At 37.1% G+C, this 20,934-nt stretch overlaps 1 protein-coding gene and 1 pseudogene across 1 annotated transcript; one reads left to right on the forward strand and one right to left on the reverse strand.

Annotated features, from left to right (window-relative positions):
• Positions 1 to 19,593, forward strand: CAMLG (calcium modulating ligand). The gene is made up of 4 exons (XM_077138490.1): positions 1 to 285; positions 1,992 to 2,452; positions 4,107 to 4,172; positions 18,896 to 19,593. The coding sequence occupies exons 1-4, from the start codon at positions 114 to 116 to the stop codon at positions 19,085 to 19,087; spliced, it is 891 nt and encodes a 296-aa protein (XP_076994605.1). The 5' UTR covers positions 1 to 113; the 3' UTR covers positions 19,088 to 19,593.
• On the reverse strand, positions 11,519 to 17,752 carry LOC143664702 (bisphosphoglycerate mutase pseudogene; annotated as a pseudogene).
• Positions 19,594 to 20,934: the final 1,341 nt, after the last annotated feature.

The raw sequence follows: 20,934 nt of genomic DNA on the forward strand, positions 1-20,934 counted from the left end.
CCGGGATCGCGCTCGGGCGGGTCTAGCGTGAGTGGGTACGCGCGCCCTGCGGTCCGGCCTGAAGTCATCCGCGTCGCAGCACCAGCACCAACACTACCTGACTGGAAGGGAGGATGGAACCGGTGACCGTCGCTACCGACGGCGGGGACAGGCCAGGGTCGCCGGCGGGGACAGGCCTGTCGGCTTCCCAGCGTAGGGCCGAGCTGCGGCGGAGAAAGCTGCTCATGAACTCGGAACAGCGCATCAACCGGATCATGGGCTTTCACAGGCCCGGGGGCGGCGCGGGTGAGAGCCTTGGCTTCCCCTCAGTCTCCTGCCCACCCCTTTGAGTCGTCAGGAGCATTCTTCAACCCTCTTCCTCCCGTTACCCACCCTACTGACCTTTTTGACCGAGCCATGCCTTCTAAGCCTCCCCTCCGTTCCCACTCCTTAGGTGATGTCTCAAGTTCTGACGCTTTTAACGCCTGGAAGTTCCTCGTCGCTCCCCCCAAACTTCTGGGGACTTTGCTCAGATTCTCCCCAACCCCGTTGCTGGCTACAAAGTTCTCGCTCCTGAGTCCCTCTGTTATGCTTCCTTCTTCCCAGTTACTCAGAGGATGGCCGCTTTCTTTCTTCCCACCCCTTCGGCGTCTCTAAGGAGAGCACATTTTATTCCCAGACTCCTCTGTCCACTGCTCGCGGTCTGTCCTTCCAGTGCTTTCCATAGTGTGTACATCTTCTTTTTCCTTTTGCTGTACTTTGCTCACACCAGCTTCTTTTGAAATGTTTCCTATTCTTTCTTTCATGGATCAGATCAGGCATTCTTAGAGTTTTTTAGCATCTGTATTCGATGCCTTCAACACTCACCTACGGGCAATTTCTAGAGGTGGGGAGAAAAATCGCAGTAAGCATTCTTTAAAGATCCAACAAGTGGGAAGTACCCGCCTGAGATCTCCCCTCCTAGTGTGCTGAGATTGGTGTGATTGATGTCTGGAGCTGCATTTAACCCTAAAGGGGAGTCTCATTTTTCCCCAGTGAGAAAACTCACTGCTGTCCAGTGAGTTTCCTTAAAAAAAAAAAAAAATTGTTGTGCATGTGAATTTTAATTGAACCCTTAGTATATGTTAGTGTCCTCCATGTTTCCACTGAGTGTTGCTTTTAGTAATTGACCTTTTGTTGCTGGTTGCACGCGCCGCAGAGTTTTGTAACTGATGTCTTTTCTGTGAGGCTTTAGAATTTATGGCTCTGAACTTTTAGACAGTTGACAAATTTGAGGATTAAAACTTCCAGCAGAGGTAAGAGCACTATTTCATATTCTTCTACAACAGTTGTTAGAAGATAAACATCTTTTTTTATTGATTAGTATCAGGATATTTATTCTTTCCCAAAGGATTATTTTTAAATTCTTAGAGGTACTTTCTATATTTTGCTCTCTTACACTGACGGTTATCTGTCTTTAAAGGCTTTTTGTTTTGTTTTGTTTTTTGAAACCAAAACAGCATCCTAAAACAGTTGGTATATACCTACTTATGGCACCCTGACTGCAGCAGTAGGATTACATAAACAACAGTTGTAAGCCGTGCCACACCCTATGCTGACAGGATTTTGGATTCAGAAATCTAATTTTAAAATAATTTAAGAAGCTTTAATGAATTTACATTTTTAACCAAGTAAGCTACAGCAGGTAAAGTAGTCACACTTCTGGCCTTATATTGTGAAAAATTGGTCTTTACAGTTTGCTTCATTTCTTGAATATCTTTTCCAGTTTGTCTACCAGTCTTATCTCCTACCCCCGGGGTGTGGATTATTTCCTCTGCAGAAATATTCTTTTGACTGATAAATTTTTAAGCGTGTAAAAAAAAGGAGGAACTAGGTCATTTTTTATGCAGAATTAGTATTAATATAGATTTAGAAATTGCCGAGTTTTGTCTACAGCAGCATGTTTTGTAAATAGTGACACATAAAATGTTTGACAGTATGTAATACATAAATTTAAAAATTTCTTTTCTCAGAAGAAGAAAATCAAACAAAATCAAAGCAGCAGGACAGTGATAAACTGAACTCCCTTGCCGTTCCTTCAGTCTCAAAGCGAGTAGTGCTTGGTGACTCAGTCAGTACAGGAACAGCTGACCTGCAGGGTGGTGTGGCCGAGGTAAAAGGGACCCAGCTGGGAGAAAAATTGGACTCTTTCATTATGCCACCTGAGTGCAGTAATGATGTCAACCTTGAGCTCCGACAACGAAACAGAGGGGATCTAACCACGGACACTGTCCAGAGGGGTTCTCGCCATGGCCTTGAACAGTATCTCTCCAGATTTGAAGAAGCAATGAAGCTAAGGAAACAGCTAATTAGTGAGAAACCCAATCAGGAAGATGGAAGTACAGCAGAAGAATTTGACTCTTTTCGAATATTTAGATTGGTGGGATGTGCTCTCCTGGCCCTTGGAGTCAGGGCTTTTGTTTGCAAATATTTGGTAAGAAAAGCGTGTGGACTAATAACTAACAAAATGGAAAGTGAAAATTTGTTATAATGATGAGTGCTTTTAATCCATAGAGTTCATCGCATTATTAACATAATTACTAGATTCATGGGGTTGTTTGGAGATGTCTTATAAATTTTGCTGTTCACCTTAGTTACAGAATGAAGTGTTGTGGTTAAATATAGAGCCTAAAAGTGCCAAACTCTCTCCATGCCAGAAAGTGCTTTATATGTAATAATTCATTTAATTCTCATCCTTATGAAATAGTTGTCATTTGAATTCATGTTTTATAGATGACGAAACAGAGGCTCAGAGAAGTTAAATTATTTGTCCAAGGTTACATAGCTAAGTGACAGGTAGTATTTAAACTTTGGGTAGTTTCATTCCAGAACCAAAGGGTAATATACATATACTGTATATTAATTACCAATTTTCAAATAATCTGACACGTTAAAATGCAGTTCCCATGATTCCTAGCATGATGTATTTTTTTTTTTTTACATTTTAGAAAGCATTTCAATATTTTATCTGCTGTGTTGTTATCATGGTGACGGTTTTCATGGTGCCATGAAGTGGTTCTTTGTTGAAAGTTGGTATTTATGTTTCTTTTACCGTATGTAGAGGAATATAGAAAAATAGCTCATAGATAAGTGCCTTGCTCTTTGAGGTATTTCCATTCAGTAGACATTTTAAGAATACCCACCATGGACAAGGCACAATAAGTAAAATTTCCAGATAATTAAGGTTTATATCATTAAGCAAAAAAGTTTTTTAAAATCTATTTTTATGAAAATGCTTTCTTAAATAGAATCTGTTGAACAGATTTAATGTTTTTTCCTCATGACCAGTGGTCATCATTACAAAGGTTAGAGATGCTTCCAGCGTTTAGTGAGACATGTAGCTGCTTTTTTTGTCTCTTAAAAGGGCTCTGTGCAGTCATGTTTTTAAAGTTATTGTCTTATTTTTGTGCTTCAATTTTCATGAGGTTTTCTTTACTATCAGGTTTTTAAGTGTTACTTCTTACTGCTCTTCTAACTTTCTGTGCTTCAATCTAGTGGGCCTTGCTCCTATACTCCATGATATTTTTTATTTTAGAAGTAATTATGTAAATGAACTATTATTTTGATCTTTTCTGTAGTATTGTCTGAGAAGCCAGGTAACCAAGCTACTTTATAAGAATAGCTCGTCATTTGAGGGCTAGAGATGGGGGCTGTAAGAGGTAATTACTTGCTCCAAAGTGTTAAGAATCTATTTCATCTGTTCTGATACTAGGTAGGCTCTTTTATATGTGCTTGCAAGTTGTTAGTCAAGTCCCACTAGGTAGGGAAATATTACTGCATGATTTGTTTTATATTTATCACCATTCAACTTTAAATAATTTAAAAGAAAAACTTTATGAACAGCGACATTGTTTTGGAACATTAAATGCCCAAATGTGAAGGACTTGTATAACTTGGGAAAGCATAATTTATGGTTAGGGATTTAGATCCCTTTGTTTCTTTATGCTTCTGTAGGTTCAAGATTATTTCAACCACTGATATTAAATGTTTTATTACAGTTTTTAGCTTGGAATTTATGGCTGCTATTGTTTAATTTATTGTGATTTGAATGATTATATTAGAAATAATTTTGTCTTCTTTCTTCGCAGTCCATATTTGCTCCATTTCTTACCTTACAACTTGCGTACATGGGCTTATACAAGTATTTTCCCAAGGTAAATTAAATTTTTTTGCACATTATTGTGATGTATTTAGATTAATTAATGCCTAACTAATTTTAGAACTTTAAAAAAACTTAGTTATATTTGTGGTCTGAATTAGTACTACTCAAAGTGTGGTTGGCCTTAGTGGATCCTCAAACTATTTGTTTCTCTTCGGGATGAGTTAAGTTCAAGATATAAGTAATTAGAAATTTTTGTAGCAATATGGCATGCCACATATTTATTGTGTTACAAAAATGTTTGTCCACCACAGATTTGGAGAAAAATATAGTCCTTCATGACAGACAGTTTAAGTAATCCTTGTCTAAGAAAGTGTCCAAATTAATTACTTAATAAGTTTAGTAATACATTTTTCTTTTTTTTTTGTTTAGTAATACATTTTATCAATAGTAAAGGAAATTAATTTAAAAATGGGTACTTAATAAATTTAGTAACACATTTTATCTATGGTAAAGGAAGTTAATTTAAAATTAACTGGACACTTGAGGGTCTGATATTTGCAAGAAGTATTTGGTAGAAACTGAAGAACCTGTTAAAGCCAGGTCCTTTAATCCTCATTCAGTATTGCTAGGTGGAATCTTTGTTATTGTTTCCATGGAGATATGACCCACCCAATTGTGGATGGTAATTTTTTTTTCCATTAAAAATTCTTTATTTAATATATTTCCTCAGCCAGAGGAAAATATTTTATAAACATAGGTTGTTTTAAAGTATGGTAGCAATGTTTTCTTGATCGATAACTTGATCAGTAGAGTTATAAATGCAAAATCTTTGCCTACTTTTTAATTGTATTGTTTGCCTTTTTGTTGTTGATTTGTAGGAGTTCTTTTTTACATTCTGGATAGTAATCCCTTATTAGATGAATAATGTGCAGATATTTTCTCCCATTCTTTAGATTGTCTTTTCACTCTCTTGATAGTGTCATTTGATGCTTGGAAATTATAATTTTTTAAGCAGTTTTATTGAGATATATTCACACACCATACAGTCCATCTCAAGTATAAATCAGTGGCTCACAGTGTCATCACATAGTTATGCAGTCATCACCATAATCTGTTTTAGAACATTTTGTTAAAACACAAACAAAAAACACCCAAACCTCCCCAATGCCTCTTATCCCGGCTTTAGCATTGATGTGGTACATTTGTTACCATTGATGAAAGAATATTAAAATTCCACCGTTAACTATATAATCCATAGTTTGCAGTAGGTACATTTTTTCCCATATATCACTCTATTATTAACTCCTTGTAATAGTAATGTACATTCGTTCTAGTACACGGAAGCATTTTTATATTTGTACTATTCATAACGGTAATATCTATCACAGGGTTCACTGTATTATACAGTCCCATATTTTGTTCTCTAGCTTTCCTTCTAGTGAGATATATGACTCCAAACTTTCCCTTCAACCACAGTCACACCCATAAATCAGTGCTCTTAAGTATATGTACCATATTGTGCTACCATCACCTGTATCCATTTCCAAACATGTAAATTCAACCTAGTTAAAACTTCTTCACACATTAAGCATCTGTTCCCCATTCTATACCCTCATTCTATCTCCTGGTGACCTATATTCTAGATTTTATCTCTATGAGTTTATTTATTATAATTAGTTCATATTAGTGAGATCATCAGGTATTTGTCCTTTCTTTGGTTCAGAGCTTTTTGAACTCTAATTCACATACCATAAAATTAATCCATTTAAAATGTATTAATCAGTGGCTTTTAAACTAGCTGCAGAGTTGTGACCATCAACCAAATCTAATTTTAGAATATTTTCATGACCCCACAAACAAAAAGGCTTAACTTAGCATAATATTTCTAGATTCATGTAATAGTATGCATCAATACTTCAGTACTTTTAATTGCCAAATAATATTCCACTGTATGGATATACCACATCCTATTTATCCATTTGTTGATTGATGGACATTGTGTTTCCACTTTTTGGCCATTATGAGTAATGTTGCTATAAACATTTTTGTACATGATTTTATATGGATATATGTTTTCATTTCTATTGGATATATAAGAATGGAATTGCCAGGTCATATAATAAGTCTAGTAATGGGATTGCTAGCGCATGCATCAGTTCTATACTTAGCTTACTGGGGAACTGTCATACTGCCTTCCATAGCAGGTGCACCTCAGTGAGTGTGTCTCTTTTTTGACATCCTCTCCAGCACATGTAGTTCCCTGTTTTGTTTTTTTTTTTTTTTTTTAATACTGGCTATTCTAATAGGTGTGGGATAATATCTCGTTGTAGTTTTGATTTGTATTTTCCTAATAGCCAGTCATGTTGAGCATTTTTTGGTGTGTTTTTGAGCCATTTGTATTTTTCTCTTCTGAAAAATAACTGTGCCTTTTCCCAAACTAGGTTGTTTGTCTTTTTGTTGTTAAGTAGTAGAATCTCTATATTCTGGATATGAAGCCCTTATCTGATATTTGGGTTTCCAAATATTATCTCCCGTTGTATAGGTTGCCTTTTTACTTTCCCGACAGAGTTCTTTGGTGCAGAAAAATGTTTAATTTTGAGAAATCCACTTATCTGTTTCTTTTTTCGTTGCTTGTGCTTTGGATGTAAGGTTTAAGAAGCCATGTCCTATTACAAGATCTTTAAGATATTTCCCTACATTTTCTCCTAAAAGTTTAGCTAAGACTCTAATGTTTAGATCTTTGACCCATCTTGAGTTAATTTTTGTATAAGAGATGAGAAAGGGGTTCTCTTATACTACTTTGGATATGGACATCCAGGTCTCCAAACACCATTTATTGTAAGGACTGCTCTGTCTCGGTGTAGTTGGCTTGACAGCCTTTTCCAAGATGAATTGTTCATAGATGAAAGGGTCTGTTTCTGAGCAATCACATTTCATTGGTCGGTATCTATCTTTATGCCAGTACCATGCTGTTTTCTCTCTTTTTTTTTTTTTTGCATGGGCAGGCACTGGGAAATGAACCCTGGTCTCCAGCATGGCAGGCGGGAACCCTGCCTGCCGAGCCACCATGGCCCACCCACCATACTGTTTTGACCATTGTAACTTTGTAATATGCTTTAAAGTCAGGTAGTGTGAGACCTCTCACTTCATTCCTCTCTCTCACGATATTTTTAGTTATTTGGGACACTCTGCTCTTCCAAATACATTTGGTTATTGTTTTTTCTATTTCTTCAAAGCAAGTTGTTTGGATTTTGATTGGTATTGCATTGAATCTATAAATCAAATTGACATCTTTACTATATTTAGTCTTCTAATCCATGAATATGATGTGGTCTTCCATTTATTTACATTCTTCTTTGATTTCTTTTAGCAATTCTTGTAGTTTTCTGTGGATACGTCTTTTATGCCCTTGATTAAATTTATTCCTAAATATTTGATTCTTTTGTTTGCTATTTTAAGTGGAATTTTTTTCTTCATTTCTTCCTCAGATTGCACATTACTAGGGTATAGAAACACTATGATTTTGTACCCTATCACTTTATTGTACTCATTTATTAGCTCTAGTAGCTTTACTGTAGTTTTTTTTTTTCCTGACATATAGTATCATGTCATCTGCAAGCAGTGAAAGTTTTACTTCTTTCTTTTCAATTTGGACAGCTTTTAAGTTTTTTCTTGTCTAATTGTCAAGACAGTACTTCCAGCACACTGTTGAATAATAATGGTGATGGTGGGCATCCTTGTCTTGTTCCTGATCTCAGAGTGAAAGCTTTCAGTTTTTCCCCATTGAGTACAATGTTAGCTGTGGATTTTTCATATATTCCCTTTATTATGTTGAGGAAGTTCTCTTCTATTCCTATCCTTTGAAGTGTTTTCATCAAGAAAGGATGTTGAATTTTGTCAAATGCCTTTCCTGTATCAATTGAGATGGTCATGTTTTTTCTTTCTGCTTTGATGTATTGATGTGTGCTATATTACATTAAATGATTTTCTTGTGTTGAACCAGTCTTGCATACCTGGAATAAATCCTGCTTGGTCATGGTATATATAATTCTTTTAATTTGCTGCTCAACTCGATTTGTCTCACCCATTTTTTAATTGGGTTGTCTGTCTTTTTATTGTTAAGGTGTAGTGTTTCCTTATATATCCTAGATATCAAACCCTTAGTAGATCTGTAGTTTCCAAATATATTCTCCAATTGAGTAGGCTGCCTTTTTTTCACTTTTTGACAAAATCCTTTGAAAAAAGTCCTTTGAAGCACAGTTTTGAGGAGATCTCAGTTATCTGTTTTTTTCTTTCATCACTTGTGCTTTGAGTGTAAAGTCTAAGAAAATACTCCCTATCACTAGATCTTGAAGATGCTTCCCTACAGTTTCTTCTATGAATTTTATGATATTGGCTCTTATATTTAGGTCTAATCCATCTTAAATTAATTTTTGTGAAATAGAGGTCCTCTTTCATTATTTTTGATGTGGATATCCCATTCTAGCACCATTTATTGAAGAGACTATCCTGACCCAGTTGAGTGGACTTGGGAGTCTTCTCAAAAATCAATTGACCATAGATGTGATGGTGTGTTTCTGAACTCTCAATTTGATTCCCTTGATCTGTATATCTGTCTTTATGCCTATACCATTTTGTTTTAATAACTGTAGCTTTGTAATATGCTTTAAAGTCAGGAAGCATGAGTCTTTCAACTTCATTCTTCTTTTTCAAGATGTTTTTGACTATTTGAGGTGCCTCACATTTCCAAATAATTTTGATAATTGGCTTTTCCGTTTCTATAAAGTGGGCTATTGGAATTTTGGTTGGTATTGTGTTGAATCTGTAGATCAATTTGAATAGTTTGTATCTTAACGACATTTAGCCTTCCATTCGAAGAATATGGAATGTCCTTCCATTTATTTACATCTTTGATTTATTTTAGCAACTTTTGGAGTTTTCTGACTTTAGATCCTTTGCATCTTTGGTTAAGTTTATTCCTAGATATTTGATTATTTCAGTTGTGAAAGTTTTTTATTTTGATAAAGTTCAATTTATCTATTTTTTCTTTTATTGATTGTGCTTTTGTTGTAAAGTCTAAAACTCCACTGCCTGATACAAGGTCTTGAAAATACTTGCCTGGTTTTTTTTTCCTAAGAGTTTTATGGTTTTAGCTCTCATATTTAGGTCTGAGGTCTTTTTTGAGTTAATTTTTGTATATGTTGTGAGGAGTCCCCTTTCATTCTTTTCCATGTGGCTCTCCACTTTTCCTGGCACCATTTATTGAAGAGGCTATTCTTTCTCCATTAAGCAGACTTGGCACCTTTGTCAAAATCAGTCCACCATAGAGCTAGTTGGCTTCTTGCCAAGTCATTTCTGATGTGCTGACAGAGTCTTAAATAGATTTGAAATATTTATATTTTTGAAGGGTCAGTTCAGAAAACCTAAGAATAAAGAAAGAAATGTAATTTAATCAATGCTTTTGTTTGGAAATTTACTCTGAAGTTTTGATTGTAGTTTCACAATAGCAAAAGTTTGTATACACCCGGAACCTGAGTGTCCAATTCATAAGTGACATTAAAGCAATTATGTCAAAAGCACTCCTAAGAATGTGCTCCATGTGCTCAAAAATGAATCCCTTCAAGAAATACTGAGAACAGAATTAAAAAGAAGAATAGGATGTATAGTATACATCTTTTTTTAGGGGAAAATAATATTTTGTTTTGTTTGTATATACATAAAGAAACTTTGCAAGAATATGTATGAAACTTGTCAGTGGTTATTTGTGGGATGGATGTGTGTGGATTAGTAGGTAGATGGAAGAGAGAAAAGGAAGGGGGATTTTACTGTATACTTCTCCCCCAACATTTTATTTTAACAGTTTTTAAACATACACATAAGTTGAAAGTAACCATGTGGTGATCACCCATATACCTATTGGTTTAGTTTTTTAGGCTGCTCAAAGCAAATGCCATGGAATGGTTTGACTTAAACAGTGGGAATTTTTTCACTCACAGTTAGGGTTAGGGAAAGCATCCAAATGAAGGTGTCATAAAAGTGATGCTTTCTTCCAAAGACTGGTTGCTGGTGATCCTTGGTTTTTCTGCCACATGGCAAGACACATGGTGTTGTCTAACGGTCTCTTCCTTTCTTTCGGGTTTTGTTGCTATCAGCTTCTTGCTTCTGTGTGGTGCTCTCTCTTCATCCTCTTTATAAAGGACTACAGTAATAGAATTAAGACCCATCCTGAATGAGATGGGTCATACCTTAACTGAAGAAAACTCATCAAAAAGTCCTATTTACAGTGGGATTACACCCACAGGAATGGATTAGATTTAAGATGTTTTTCTAGGGTACATACAGTTTCAAACCACCAGACTCCACCCTCTCAACCCCGAAAAGACATGTTCTTTGTACATATAAAATACATTCATTCCTTTACAATATCCCAAAAGCCTTAAAAGTCATTTCAGTAACAATGCTGAATACTAAGTCTCATCAAAATTGGTTATAGGTATGGTGTATCCTGGAGCACAACTCCCTTTTTAGTTTGTGGACTGTGAAACTTAGAGAACAAGTTTTCTGCTTCCAATATACAATGTAGGGACGGGCTAAACATTTCCATTTTAAATTGGAAAGAAATTGGAAGGAAAACTAGGGTCATGGTTTCCAAACAATTCTCAAGCACTGTGGGGCATACTCCATTAGATTTCAGGATCTGAGAGTTATCTGTGGAATGATATTTGATCCTCCAGGTCTGAGGGAGTGGCAGTTTGAACCCTTTCATGTGCTTGTGCAGACCGTGCTCTCCCCAAAGCCTGGAATGAAGGCTCCACCCTCTGTAAATAGCAGGATGGTGGCCAGACTCTGCAGTCCTGGGGAATAGGCTCCACCCTCAGAGAAAAGCCGTATGGGGGCTAGACTTTCTGCAATGCTTGGGGCACAGGCTCCAACCTCTCAGAATGCTGGAGTGGTAGCACTGTTCCTGAACGATGTGGTATAATGCCCAACTTCTCTAAGCCCTGGGGCAGACTCACCTTTTCCACTTTCTTGGTCTAAGAAGATGCCTTTGGTCCAGACCTTACCTTCCATGGTTCTGCCCTTGAAGTGATTTTTCCTATAGTCTGTCCCTATAGTCAAGGCTGGCAGAGGTTCTTTTCATAGAGAGCTCACGAAAAACTTGTTGGTTTTGCATGTAGTACCCAGGGACTGCATCATTAGACAGTAGATCCTTTTGTTTAACTGTACCTTCAATCCTGACTTGCACTGAAATGACTGATTAGTTTCATGTTTAGTTAAACCCTTACATGGAGCACTGTTCTCTGGGACCTTGCTTTCCAGAAATTCAGAATTTTCAAAACCATCAATTTCTCGCTTCTTTGTGTCTAGGAGTTCAGGTCTCAGCTGATTCTTTTACTCTCACATTTTACGATAAGCTGCAAGGGAAAACCAGGGTGCACATTCCACTTATATTTGGAAATCTCAGCTAAATATCCAAGTTTACGACTCTAAATTCTTCCTTCCATCCAACATCAAAACTCAACTTTACCCAGTTTTCTACCACTTTTAAAACATGGATCACAAATTTTTGTTTAAACTAAAAAAAAATCCCAGCCAAACAGCCAACAACAACAACAACAGCAGCAACATGGATTGCGTTTCCTCCAATTTCCAGTAACACATTCATTGTTTTCTTCCAAGTCTTCATCAGCAGTCCTTCTTTTTATTGTGAAAAATAACATATGCAAAAATGTATTAAATTCCATAGCACACTGCAACGATTAGTTGTAGAACAGATTTCAGAGTTTGGTATGGGTTTCAATTCCACAATTTTAGGTTTTTGTTCCTAGCTGCTCCAAGACATTGGAGACTTAAGGAAATACCAATATAATGAGTCAGCAATCATACTCATTTGTTAAACCCTACCTTCTCTTTATAACTCCACAATCACCTCTGATCTTTCTCCCATCCTATCTTTTTCATAGTGGAAGGGGTTGTCAATAATATGGGATAGGGGGATGGAGCAAGTTCCTGTTTTGGAGAAGCTGGCCCCTCTAGGTTTCAGGACTTATCTCGCCTAGGAACCCGTCTGGAGTTCATAGGTTTCTGGAAAGTAATCATAATGCATGGAACCTTTGTAGAATCTCAGATAAAGCCCTAGGAGTTCTTTAGGATTCCCAGGAATGGTTTTGGTTGGGGGTTGACAGACTGTGGTAGATAGGAATTTCTAGCTGACACTTGCATAAGAGTGACCTCCAGAGTAGCCTCTCTACTCGAACTCTCTCAGTCACTGATACCTTATTTGTTACACTTCTTTTCCCCCTTTTGGTCAGGATGGCAGTGTTGATCCCGTGGTACCAGGGCCTGGCTCATCCCTGGAAGTCATCTCCCACGCTCCCAAGGGGACTTTCACCCCTGGATGTCATGTCCCATGTAGGGAGGAGAACAATGATTTCATTTGCAGAGTTGGGCTTAGAGAGAGAGAGGGAGGCCACATCTGAGCAACAAAAGAGGTCCTCTGGAAATAACTCTTAGTCATACCTGTAGTTAGGCTCAGCTTTTCTTCTACGTACCTAAGCTTCACCAGAGCAAGCCTCAAGATCAAGGGGTTGGCCTATTAACTTGGGAGTCCCTAATGTTTGGGACAGTATAAGTGGTTTCCCCGGTGGTAAAAGTTTAATAGTTCTGTATTTTTTTGTCCATCCTTCAAGGGACTTTGCCAGTACTTTTTGATTATCTGCTTAACATATTCTGGGATGTATTTGGTATTACATATTAAGCTATACAGCGTTACAGGCCATCATTCCCTGTGTTTGGGTTGTTTAAATGATCTATCCAGACAGGTTGTGTTAGATTATATGGTATAGAAAATTTCAGTTCTGGACGAAATAAATTTTTCTTCCTTTGGTCTCATAGAGGAGGTGAAGTCCTAAAAAACAGTGTCTTCCATATCCCTGTATTCTGAATCCATATCCCTGTATTCTGAATAACATTAATCCTCTCCTGATTGGCTTTGTTAATTGTATCTAGTTGAAGCCTGATCTCTTTTTCAGTCTCTTTAACTGTTGTTTTATGTGGCAATCCTGACCTTCAGAACTGCAGAACTCCTACTCTGAGTCTTAGGTGTCACACAAATACCCTAAGTTCCAGGGTAATACCAGATTTTACATATATTTAGCACAGCCTCTCAAAATCTAGAAATAACAATTACCATTCTAGATTAAATGTGACTGCTGTTGTAAGAGTTTACAATCTAGGTCCCAGTTGTCTTCTGAGTATTTTCTAAATGAGACCATACAATATTTATTCTTTTGTTTCTGGCTTATTTTGTGTCACAGAATGTCCCACAGGTTCATTTACAATGTTGCATGCTTTACAGTTTCATTCCTTTCTATAGCAGCACAATGTTCAATCATATGTGTGCACCACAGTTTGCCATTCTACTTCTCAGTCACTGTATCCTTCAGCCACCTCCATCCATTGGGCATCATGTATAATGTCCAAACTCAACAGTTCATCAACACTCAATTTTATGCAATTTTCATTGCTCCCAAGAGAAAAATACTGATAAATGTACCCTCAACAAATAGAAAATCCAAACCTCCCTTTAGCTCTTGTCCCTCCCTTGTAATATTTACCCCTGAGATTGCTGTGGTACTGTTGATATCTTCCTGTTAAACATAGCCCATAGCATATAATAGCAGTTTTACTCCCTATACCCTGATATAGGTACAAGATTTGTACAAGATCCGTACCTTTGATGTAGTTCATGTGAGAACTTATTTATATTTGTAGTATTAATCAGTGGGACACATGGGGTCTGTACAACCCCTTACAATCATGTTCACCTTCAATATGGTAATATTTCTTACAGACTTACTAATGAAGTGCCTTCACTTCTACCCATTCCCTTTAAGTTTAACCTCATTAGCTAACCATGCACCTATCTCTAGCTTCTGTGTATAGGTCCCCTATATTCTGTATTATAAGCCTCTAAGTTTACCTTTACCATACCATGGTCATAAAAGCAAAATTGTACAGTCTGTATCCTTTTGTGCCTGGCTTATTTTACTCAGCCATTATGTCCTCAAGCCTCTTCCATATTATGCTTCAGGACATCATTTTGTCTTACTGCTGTGTAATATTCTGTCATGTGTAACCACATTTTGTTAATCTACTTGTCTGTTGATGGGCACTTGGATTGTTTCTGTCTTTTGGCAATTGTGAATAATGCTTCTATGAACATTGGTATGCAAATGTCTGTTTGTGTCACTGCTTTCAGCTTTTCTGGCATACCAAGTTGTGGTATTGCTGGGTCATAGAGCAACTTGATATTTAGTTTTCTGAGGAACCATCAAACTGTCTTCCCTAGTGGCTGTACAATTATACATTCCCAGCAGCAGTGCATAATTGTCTGAATTTTTCCACATCTTCTTCAACATTTGTCATTTCCTGTTTGTTTAATCACAAGTACTTTTTTTATTTGAATTTTTTTAAGCATAAAACCATACAAACATGAACAGTCTTACCATATGATCATTCCATTCTTGGTATATGTTCTAGTTTGCTAGCTGCTGGAGTGCAACACATCAAAGACGGATTGGCTTTTAATAAAAGGGGATTTATTTCATTAGTTCTTCAGAGGAAAGGCAGCTAACTTTCATCTGAGGCTCTTTCTTACATGGGAAGGCACAGGGTGGTCTCTGCTGGCCTTCCCTCCAGGCCTCTGGGTTCCAACAACTTTCCCCAGGGTGACTTCTTTCTGCATCTCCAAAGGCCTGGGCTGAGCTGCAAGTGCTGAGATGAGGAATGCTGAGCTGCTTGGGCTGTGCTACATTGCGCTGTCTCATTTAAGCACCAGCCAGTTAAGTCAAACATCATTCATTGCAGCAAGCACACCTCCCAGCTGACTGCAGATGTAATCAGCAACAGATGAGGTTCATGTACCATTGGCTCATGTCTGCAATAACAGAACTAGGTGCCTTCACCTGGCCAAGTTGACAACTAATCTAAATACCACAGTATATAATCAAAAACTCAGAATATCATCACCATGATCATTTCTTAGAACATTTGCATCAATTCAGAAAAAGAAATAAGAAGAAAAAAGATAAAAACTCATACTTACCATACCCCTTACCCCATTCTCTCATTGACTGCTAATATGTCCGTCTATCCAATATATTTTAGCCTGTTTCCCCTATTTTTTCTATACCTCTTACATTTTATATCCTTACATTCTATATCCCTTTCATTGATCACTAGCATTTCAATCTACTAAATTTATTTTAACATTTATTCCCCCATTATTTATTTATTTATTTATTTATTAAAAAATATGTATTTTTATTGACAACTCTTCACACACACACACACACACACACACACACATACACACACACACACTCCCTGGTGTATAATCAGTGGCTCACAATATCATCACATAATTGTATATTCATCACCTTGATCATTTGTAGAATATTTTTTTATTAATTTTTTTAAAACTTTTTTTATTAATTAAAAAAATTAACAAAACATTAAGATATCATTCCATTCTACATATACAATCAGTAATTCTTAATATCACATAGTTGCATATTCATCATTTCTTAGAATATTTGCATCGATTTAGAAAAAGAAATAAAAAGACAACAGAAAAAGAAATAAAACGATAATAGAGAAAAAAAAGATTATACATACCATACCCCTTACCCCTTGCTTTCCTTTACCACTAGCATTTCAAACTAAATTTAACATTTGTTCCCCCTATTATTTATTTTTATTCCATATGTTCTACTCTTCTGTTGATATAGTAGCTAAAAGGAGCATCAGACACAAGGTTTTCACATTCACAGAGTCTCATTGTGAAAGCTATATCATTGTTCAGTCATCATCAAGAAACATGGCTACTGGAACACAGCTCTACATTTTCAGGCAGTTCCCTCCAGCCTCTCCACTACATCTTGAACAACAAGGTGATATCTACTTAATGCATAAGAATAACCTCCAGGATAACCTCTGGACTCTGTTTGGAATCTCTCAGCCATTGACACTTAGTCTCATTTCAGTCTTCCCCCTTTGGTCGAGAAGGTTCTCTCAGTCCCTTGATGTTAATTCTCAGCTCATTCTAGGGGTTTTCTCAATCCCTTGATGCTGCGTCTCAGCTCATTCTAGGGTTTTTCTCAATCCCTTGATGCTGAGTCTCAGCTTATTCTAGGATCTCTGTCCCACGTTGCCAGGAAGGTCCACACCCCTGGGAATCATGTCCCACGTAGACAGGGGGAGGGCAGTGAGTCTACTTGTTGTGTAGGCTGGAGAGAGAGGCCACATCTGAGTAACAAAAGAGGTTCTCTTGGGGGTGTCCCTTCGGCCTAATTTTAAGTAGGCTTGACCTGTCCTTTGTAAGGTTAAGTTTCATATAAACAACCCCCAAGATTGGGGGCTCAGCCTATTGCTTTGGTTGTCTGCACTGCTTGTGAGAATATCAAGAATTCAACTTGGGAAAGTTGAATTTCCCCCCTTTCTCACCATTCCCCGAAGGGGACTTTGTTCATTCTCTACATTCTTTTTTTTTTTTTTTTTTTTTTTTAGAGAGAGGGAGGAAGGGAAGGAAAGACAGAGAGAAGGAAGGAAGGATGGAAGAAAGGGAAACATCTTTAAACATTTTCTTGTTTTATTATATTTTGTTTATTTGTTTTTTTTTTGTTTTTTACATGGGCTGGGGCCGGGAATCGAACCGGGGTCCTCCGGCATGGCAGGCAAGCACTCTTGCCTGCTGAGCCACCGCGGCCCGCCCAATTCTCTACATTCTTAATGGCTGCTTGGATAGATTCTTGGTTACCCAGGAACTGATGAGGTCCAACAGTATGCAGGTTTTCATCTAGTTCCAAGAGGATGGGGACACCAGTAGGAAGGGTTATGTTGATAATGTCTTCATCCGAGATACCTTCCATATATGTCAGGAGCGCCGTACTGCTATTTCCATGAGCAGATATCAGAATGGTTTTGCCACTTAATACTTTAGGAGCAACCCTTTCATTTCAATAGTGAAGAAGTCTCTCCAGACCCTCCTTTAAGTTTCAGCTCATGGCAGTTGATCCACAGGCACATTACATACTTTATACCTCTGGTCATTGTAGATTTTAGGGTAGTAAGGATGAGACTCATCAATGGGAGGTGGAGTCACATTGTTACTTCTTCTCCAGAGCCTCACTTGTTCTTCACCATAATTCAAAGCCATTTTCTCCCTACTGAGACAGAACAAGCCCTCATAGTGATGTTCATTTAGACGCCAGGAACTTTCCATGGGAACCCATTCCTAACCCTGCTCTTCCAGGATCAGCCAGCCTATGTGAATGGACCAATTAAAAATGGATGTGAACACAAGATCAAATTCAAAATTTAGTGCTTTCAGTTGCTTCCCACAGTTCTGAGCTTCCCCTGTTCTTCACTGTTAACGTTTCTGATCCACCCAGCTACAAAAACCATTCTCCTTATTCCAAGCACCCTCCCCATGTCTGAACATAATAAGTTTATACTTGGATATACTGATGGCTGAGCTTCCCTGGTGTGTTCAAATGAGCCAGTGTTCAGTGATAGAAGTACATCTGCATAGAGGCCAGCAGCAGTTTCCTGGGACCGCAGGGCAGCCATTGCCTCCTAGTATTCATTGCTGCGGCCAGCATTGATGTTCTTTTCTAGCGTGAGAGCCAGAGCTATTTACTTAACTTGTATCCTTATCTCTTTACTCATCTATCCATACACTGGATAAAAGGAGCATCAGACTCAAGGTTTTCACAATCAAAGAGTCAGGTTGTAAAAGCTATGTAGTTACACAGTCATCTTCACGAATCAAGGCTACTGGAAGACAGTTCACCGGTTTTAGGTGCTTCTCTCTAGCCACTCTAATACACCATAAAATAAAAAGGGGTATATAATGTGTAAGAATATACTCCAGGATAACTCTCGACTCCCAAATCTCTCAGCCACTGACTCTTTATGTTGGCTCATTTCTGTCTTCCCCCTTTTGGTCAAGAAGTTAAATTTTTTTTTTAATTAAAAAAACAGATTTACAGTAAAATCATGCAGAAAATTCGGGGTTCTCATATTCCTCCCATATTATTAACACCTTGCATTACTATGGTGCATTTATAATTCATGAAAGAATATTATTATAATGGTACTATTAACTATAATCCATGATTTACATTAAGATTCCCTATTTGTGTTAGAGTCCTATTTTTTTTAATTTTTCTTTTAGTAACATATATACAACCTGAAATTTCTCTTTTTATAACCACATTCAAATATATAGTTCAGTGCTTTTAATTATGTTCACAGTGTTATGCTAGGATTACCACCACCATCTATTACCAAAACATTGAAAGCCTGTTTTAAATTCTGCTTCCTCCTGAAATCCTGTTTTCTACATACACAAACCTCTATCTCCTGAGTCCTTTTGCCATATATTATCCATTTCATTCATTTCGTAGTTATTTCCTTTTTAGTAAAATGTTCCCTGTTTTGTCTTGTGCTGTTCTATAAATCTTGCTTTCAAGATAAGACGTATGTTTTTAAGATTTTTGATAGGAAGAATGGTGTCTCTTCTCTATTTCATAGCACAGTTTGCAGTTTTAAATATTATATGCTTAGTAAATGTCGATATTTATTAATGTCTTGAAATTTCATTAACAATTTTGAAAGCAATTAGGCAAAAATAATAGTACTGATTTTGTTTTTATAGAGCTTAAGTTATCTGCTGAAATCTGTGAAATTAATTTGAGTATTTTTGTACAGGGTGAAAAGAAGATAAAGACAACAGTACTAACTGCTGCACTTCTATTATCTGGAATACCTGCAGAAGTGATAAATCGATCAATGGATACATATAGCAAAATGGGCGAAGTCTTCACAGATCTCTGTGTTTATTTTTTCACTTTTATCTTTTGTCATGAACTGCTTGATTATTGGGGCTCTGAAGTACCATGAAGCCTGCAGAACTCAGAAGAAGAAGCTTACAGAATAAAAATTTATCTATTATATTGCACTGTCTCTAAAGGAGGCAAACTGGATTACACCTTTATGTAATTCTTTTACTTTATAAGAGTTGTAAAGTCACTTGATTAGGAATGGAATGGTAGGTTTCCTGATAAAAGGGTTGAGTGTGTATTAGTACTAATGTGAAAAATAGAGTACCAATGTCATTGATTTTTTTCTTGTTTTAATAGAATTTCTAGTCTGTACTTTTCCCCTACTATCTAAAATTTGTAATTCTTCTGGGAGCTGAGGTAGTACTAAAGCCTAAATCTCTGCATTTAGAAGAGCAGATAAACTTGGTTTTCACTAGCCCTAAGGACTACTTCTTGTATTTTTGTCCATTATATACTGAGAAATGGAGCCATTTAAAAAGTAAAATTAAAGAAACTGAATTGTCTCATATTAAGTCTGCACATTTTAATTTGTAAGGGCTGAATAAAGTAGCCAGTCTCATCTTTTCTTGTTGAGTCAGTATTTTAATTTTTAGTCCAGCATAAGTGCTATTTAATGGAAGAAATGATTGATATACATAATGTGAATTAGAAGGTATTTATGAAATTTTTATTTGCTGTATACCAAACTTAGAGTTGGAAATTTTTACTTTTTTTTATTCATCATCATGATCATTTCTTAGAACATCTGCACCAATTCAGAAAAAGCAATAAAACGAAAACAAAAAAATTCATACATACCATACCCCTCACCCCTCCCCTTCACCAATCACCAGCATTTCAATCTACTAAATTTATTTTAACGTTTGTTCCCCCTATTATTTATTTATTTTTATTTCATATGTTTTACTTGTCCATCGATAAAGTAAACAAAAGGAGCATCAGACACAAGGCTCTCACAATCACACAGTCACTCTGCGACAGCCATATCATTGTACAATTATCTTCAAGAAACATGGCCACCGGAGCATAGCTCTATGTTTTCAGGCAGTTCCTGCCAGCCTCTCCATTACACCTTAACTAAACAGGTGATATCTATTTAATTCCTAAGAATAACCTCCAGGATAACCTCTCGACTCTTTGGAATCTCTCAGCTGTTGACACTTTCGTTTGTCTCATTTTGCTCTTCCCCTTTTGGTCAAGAAGGTTTTCTCAATCCCTTGATGCTGAGTTCCAGCTCATTCTAGGATTTCTGTCCCACGTTGCCAGGAAGGTCCACACCCCTGGGAGTCATGTCCCACGTAGACAAGGGGAGGGTGGTGAGTTTGCTTGCTGTGTTGGCTGAGAGAGAGAGGCCACATCTGAGCAACAGAAGAGGTTCACTTGGGGGTGACTCTTAGACCTAACTTTAAGTAGGCTTAACCTATCCTTTGTGGGATTGTTTCATATGAACAAACCCCAAGACTGGAAGCTTGGCCCATTGCTTTGGCTGTCCCTGTTGCCTGTGAGAATATCAAGAATTCTCCACTTAGGGAAGTTGAATTTTCCCCCTTTCTCACCATTCTCCCTAGGCGACTCTGCCAGTACTTCCCTATTCACTTTTTAAATCACTCTGGGATTTCTCTGGGCATCACTCTGGACAAACCTACAAAATCTCATGCCCTGCGCAAGGTACCAAGTACTATAGTGTTCAGTTAAGCTGTCCACATAAATTATATTAGGAAATGCACTAGTCAAAATATAAATTTTATACAAAATAAACAGTTTTTGCTCGTGTCACACATGTTAAAGTTTTAAAATATTAATTACCATCTATTTTCAACACCCTGCAACACTGACGTTCCTTTGTTCTTCCTCATGCAGAAACATTTTTAAATTTGCACATTTAGTCACTATCATTATACACTC

The sequence above is a fragment of the Tamandua tetradactyla genome, chromosome 20 (assembly GCF_023851605.1).
Source record: "Tamandua tetradactyla isolate mTamTet1 chromosome 20, mTamTet1.pri, whole genome shotgun sequence".
NCBI classification, from domain to species: Eukaryota; Metazoa; Chordata; class Mammalia; order Pilosa; family Myrmecophagidae; genus Tamandua; species Tamandua tetradactyla.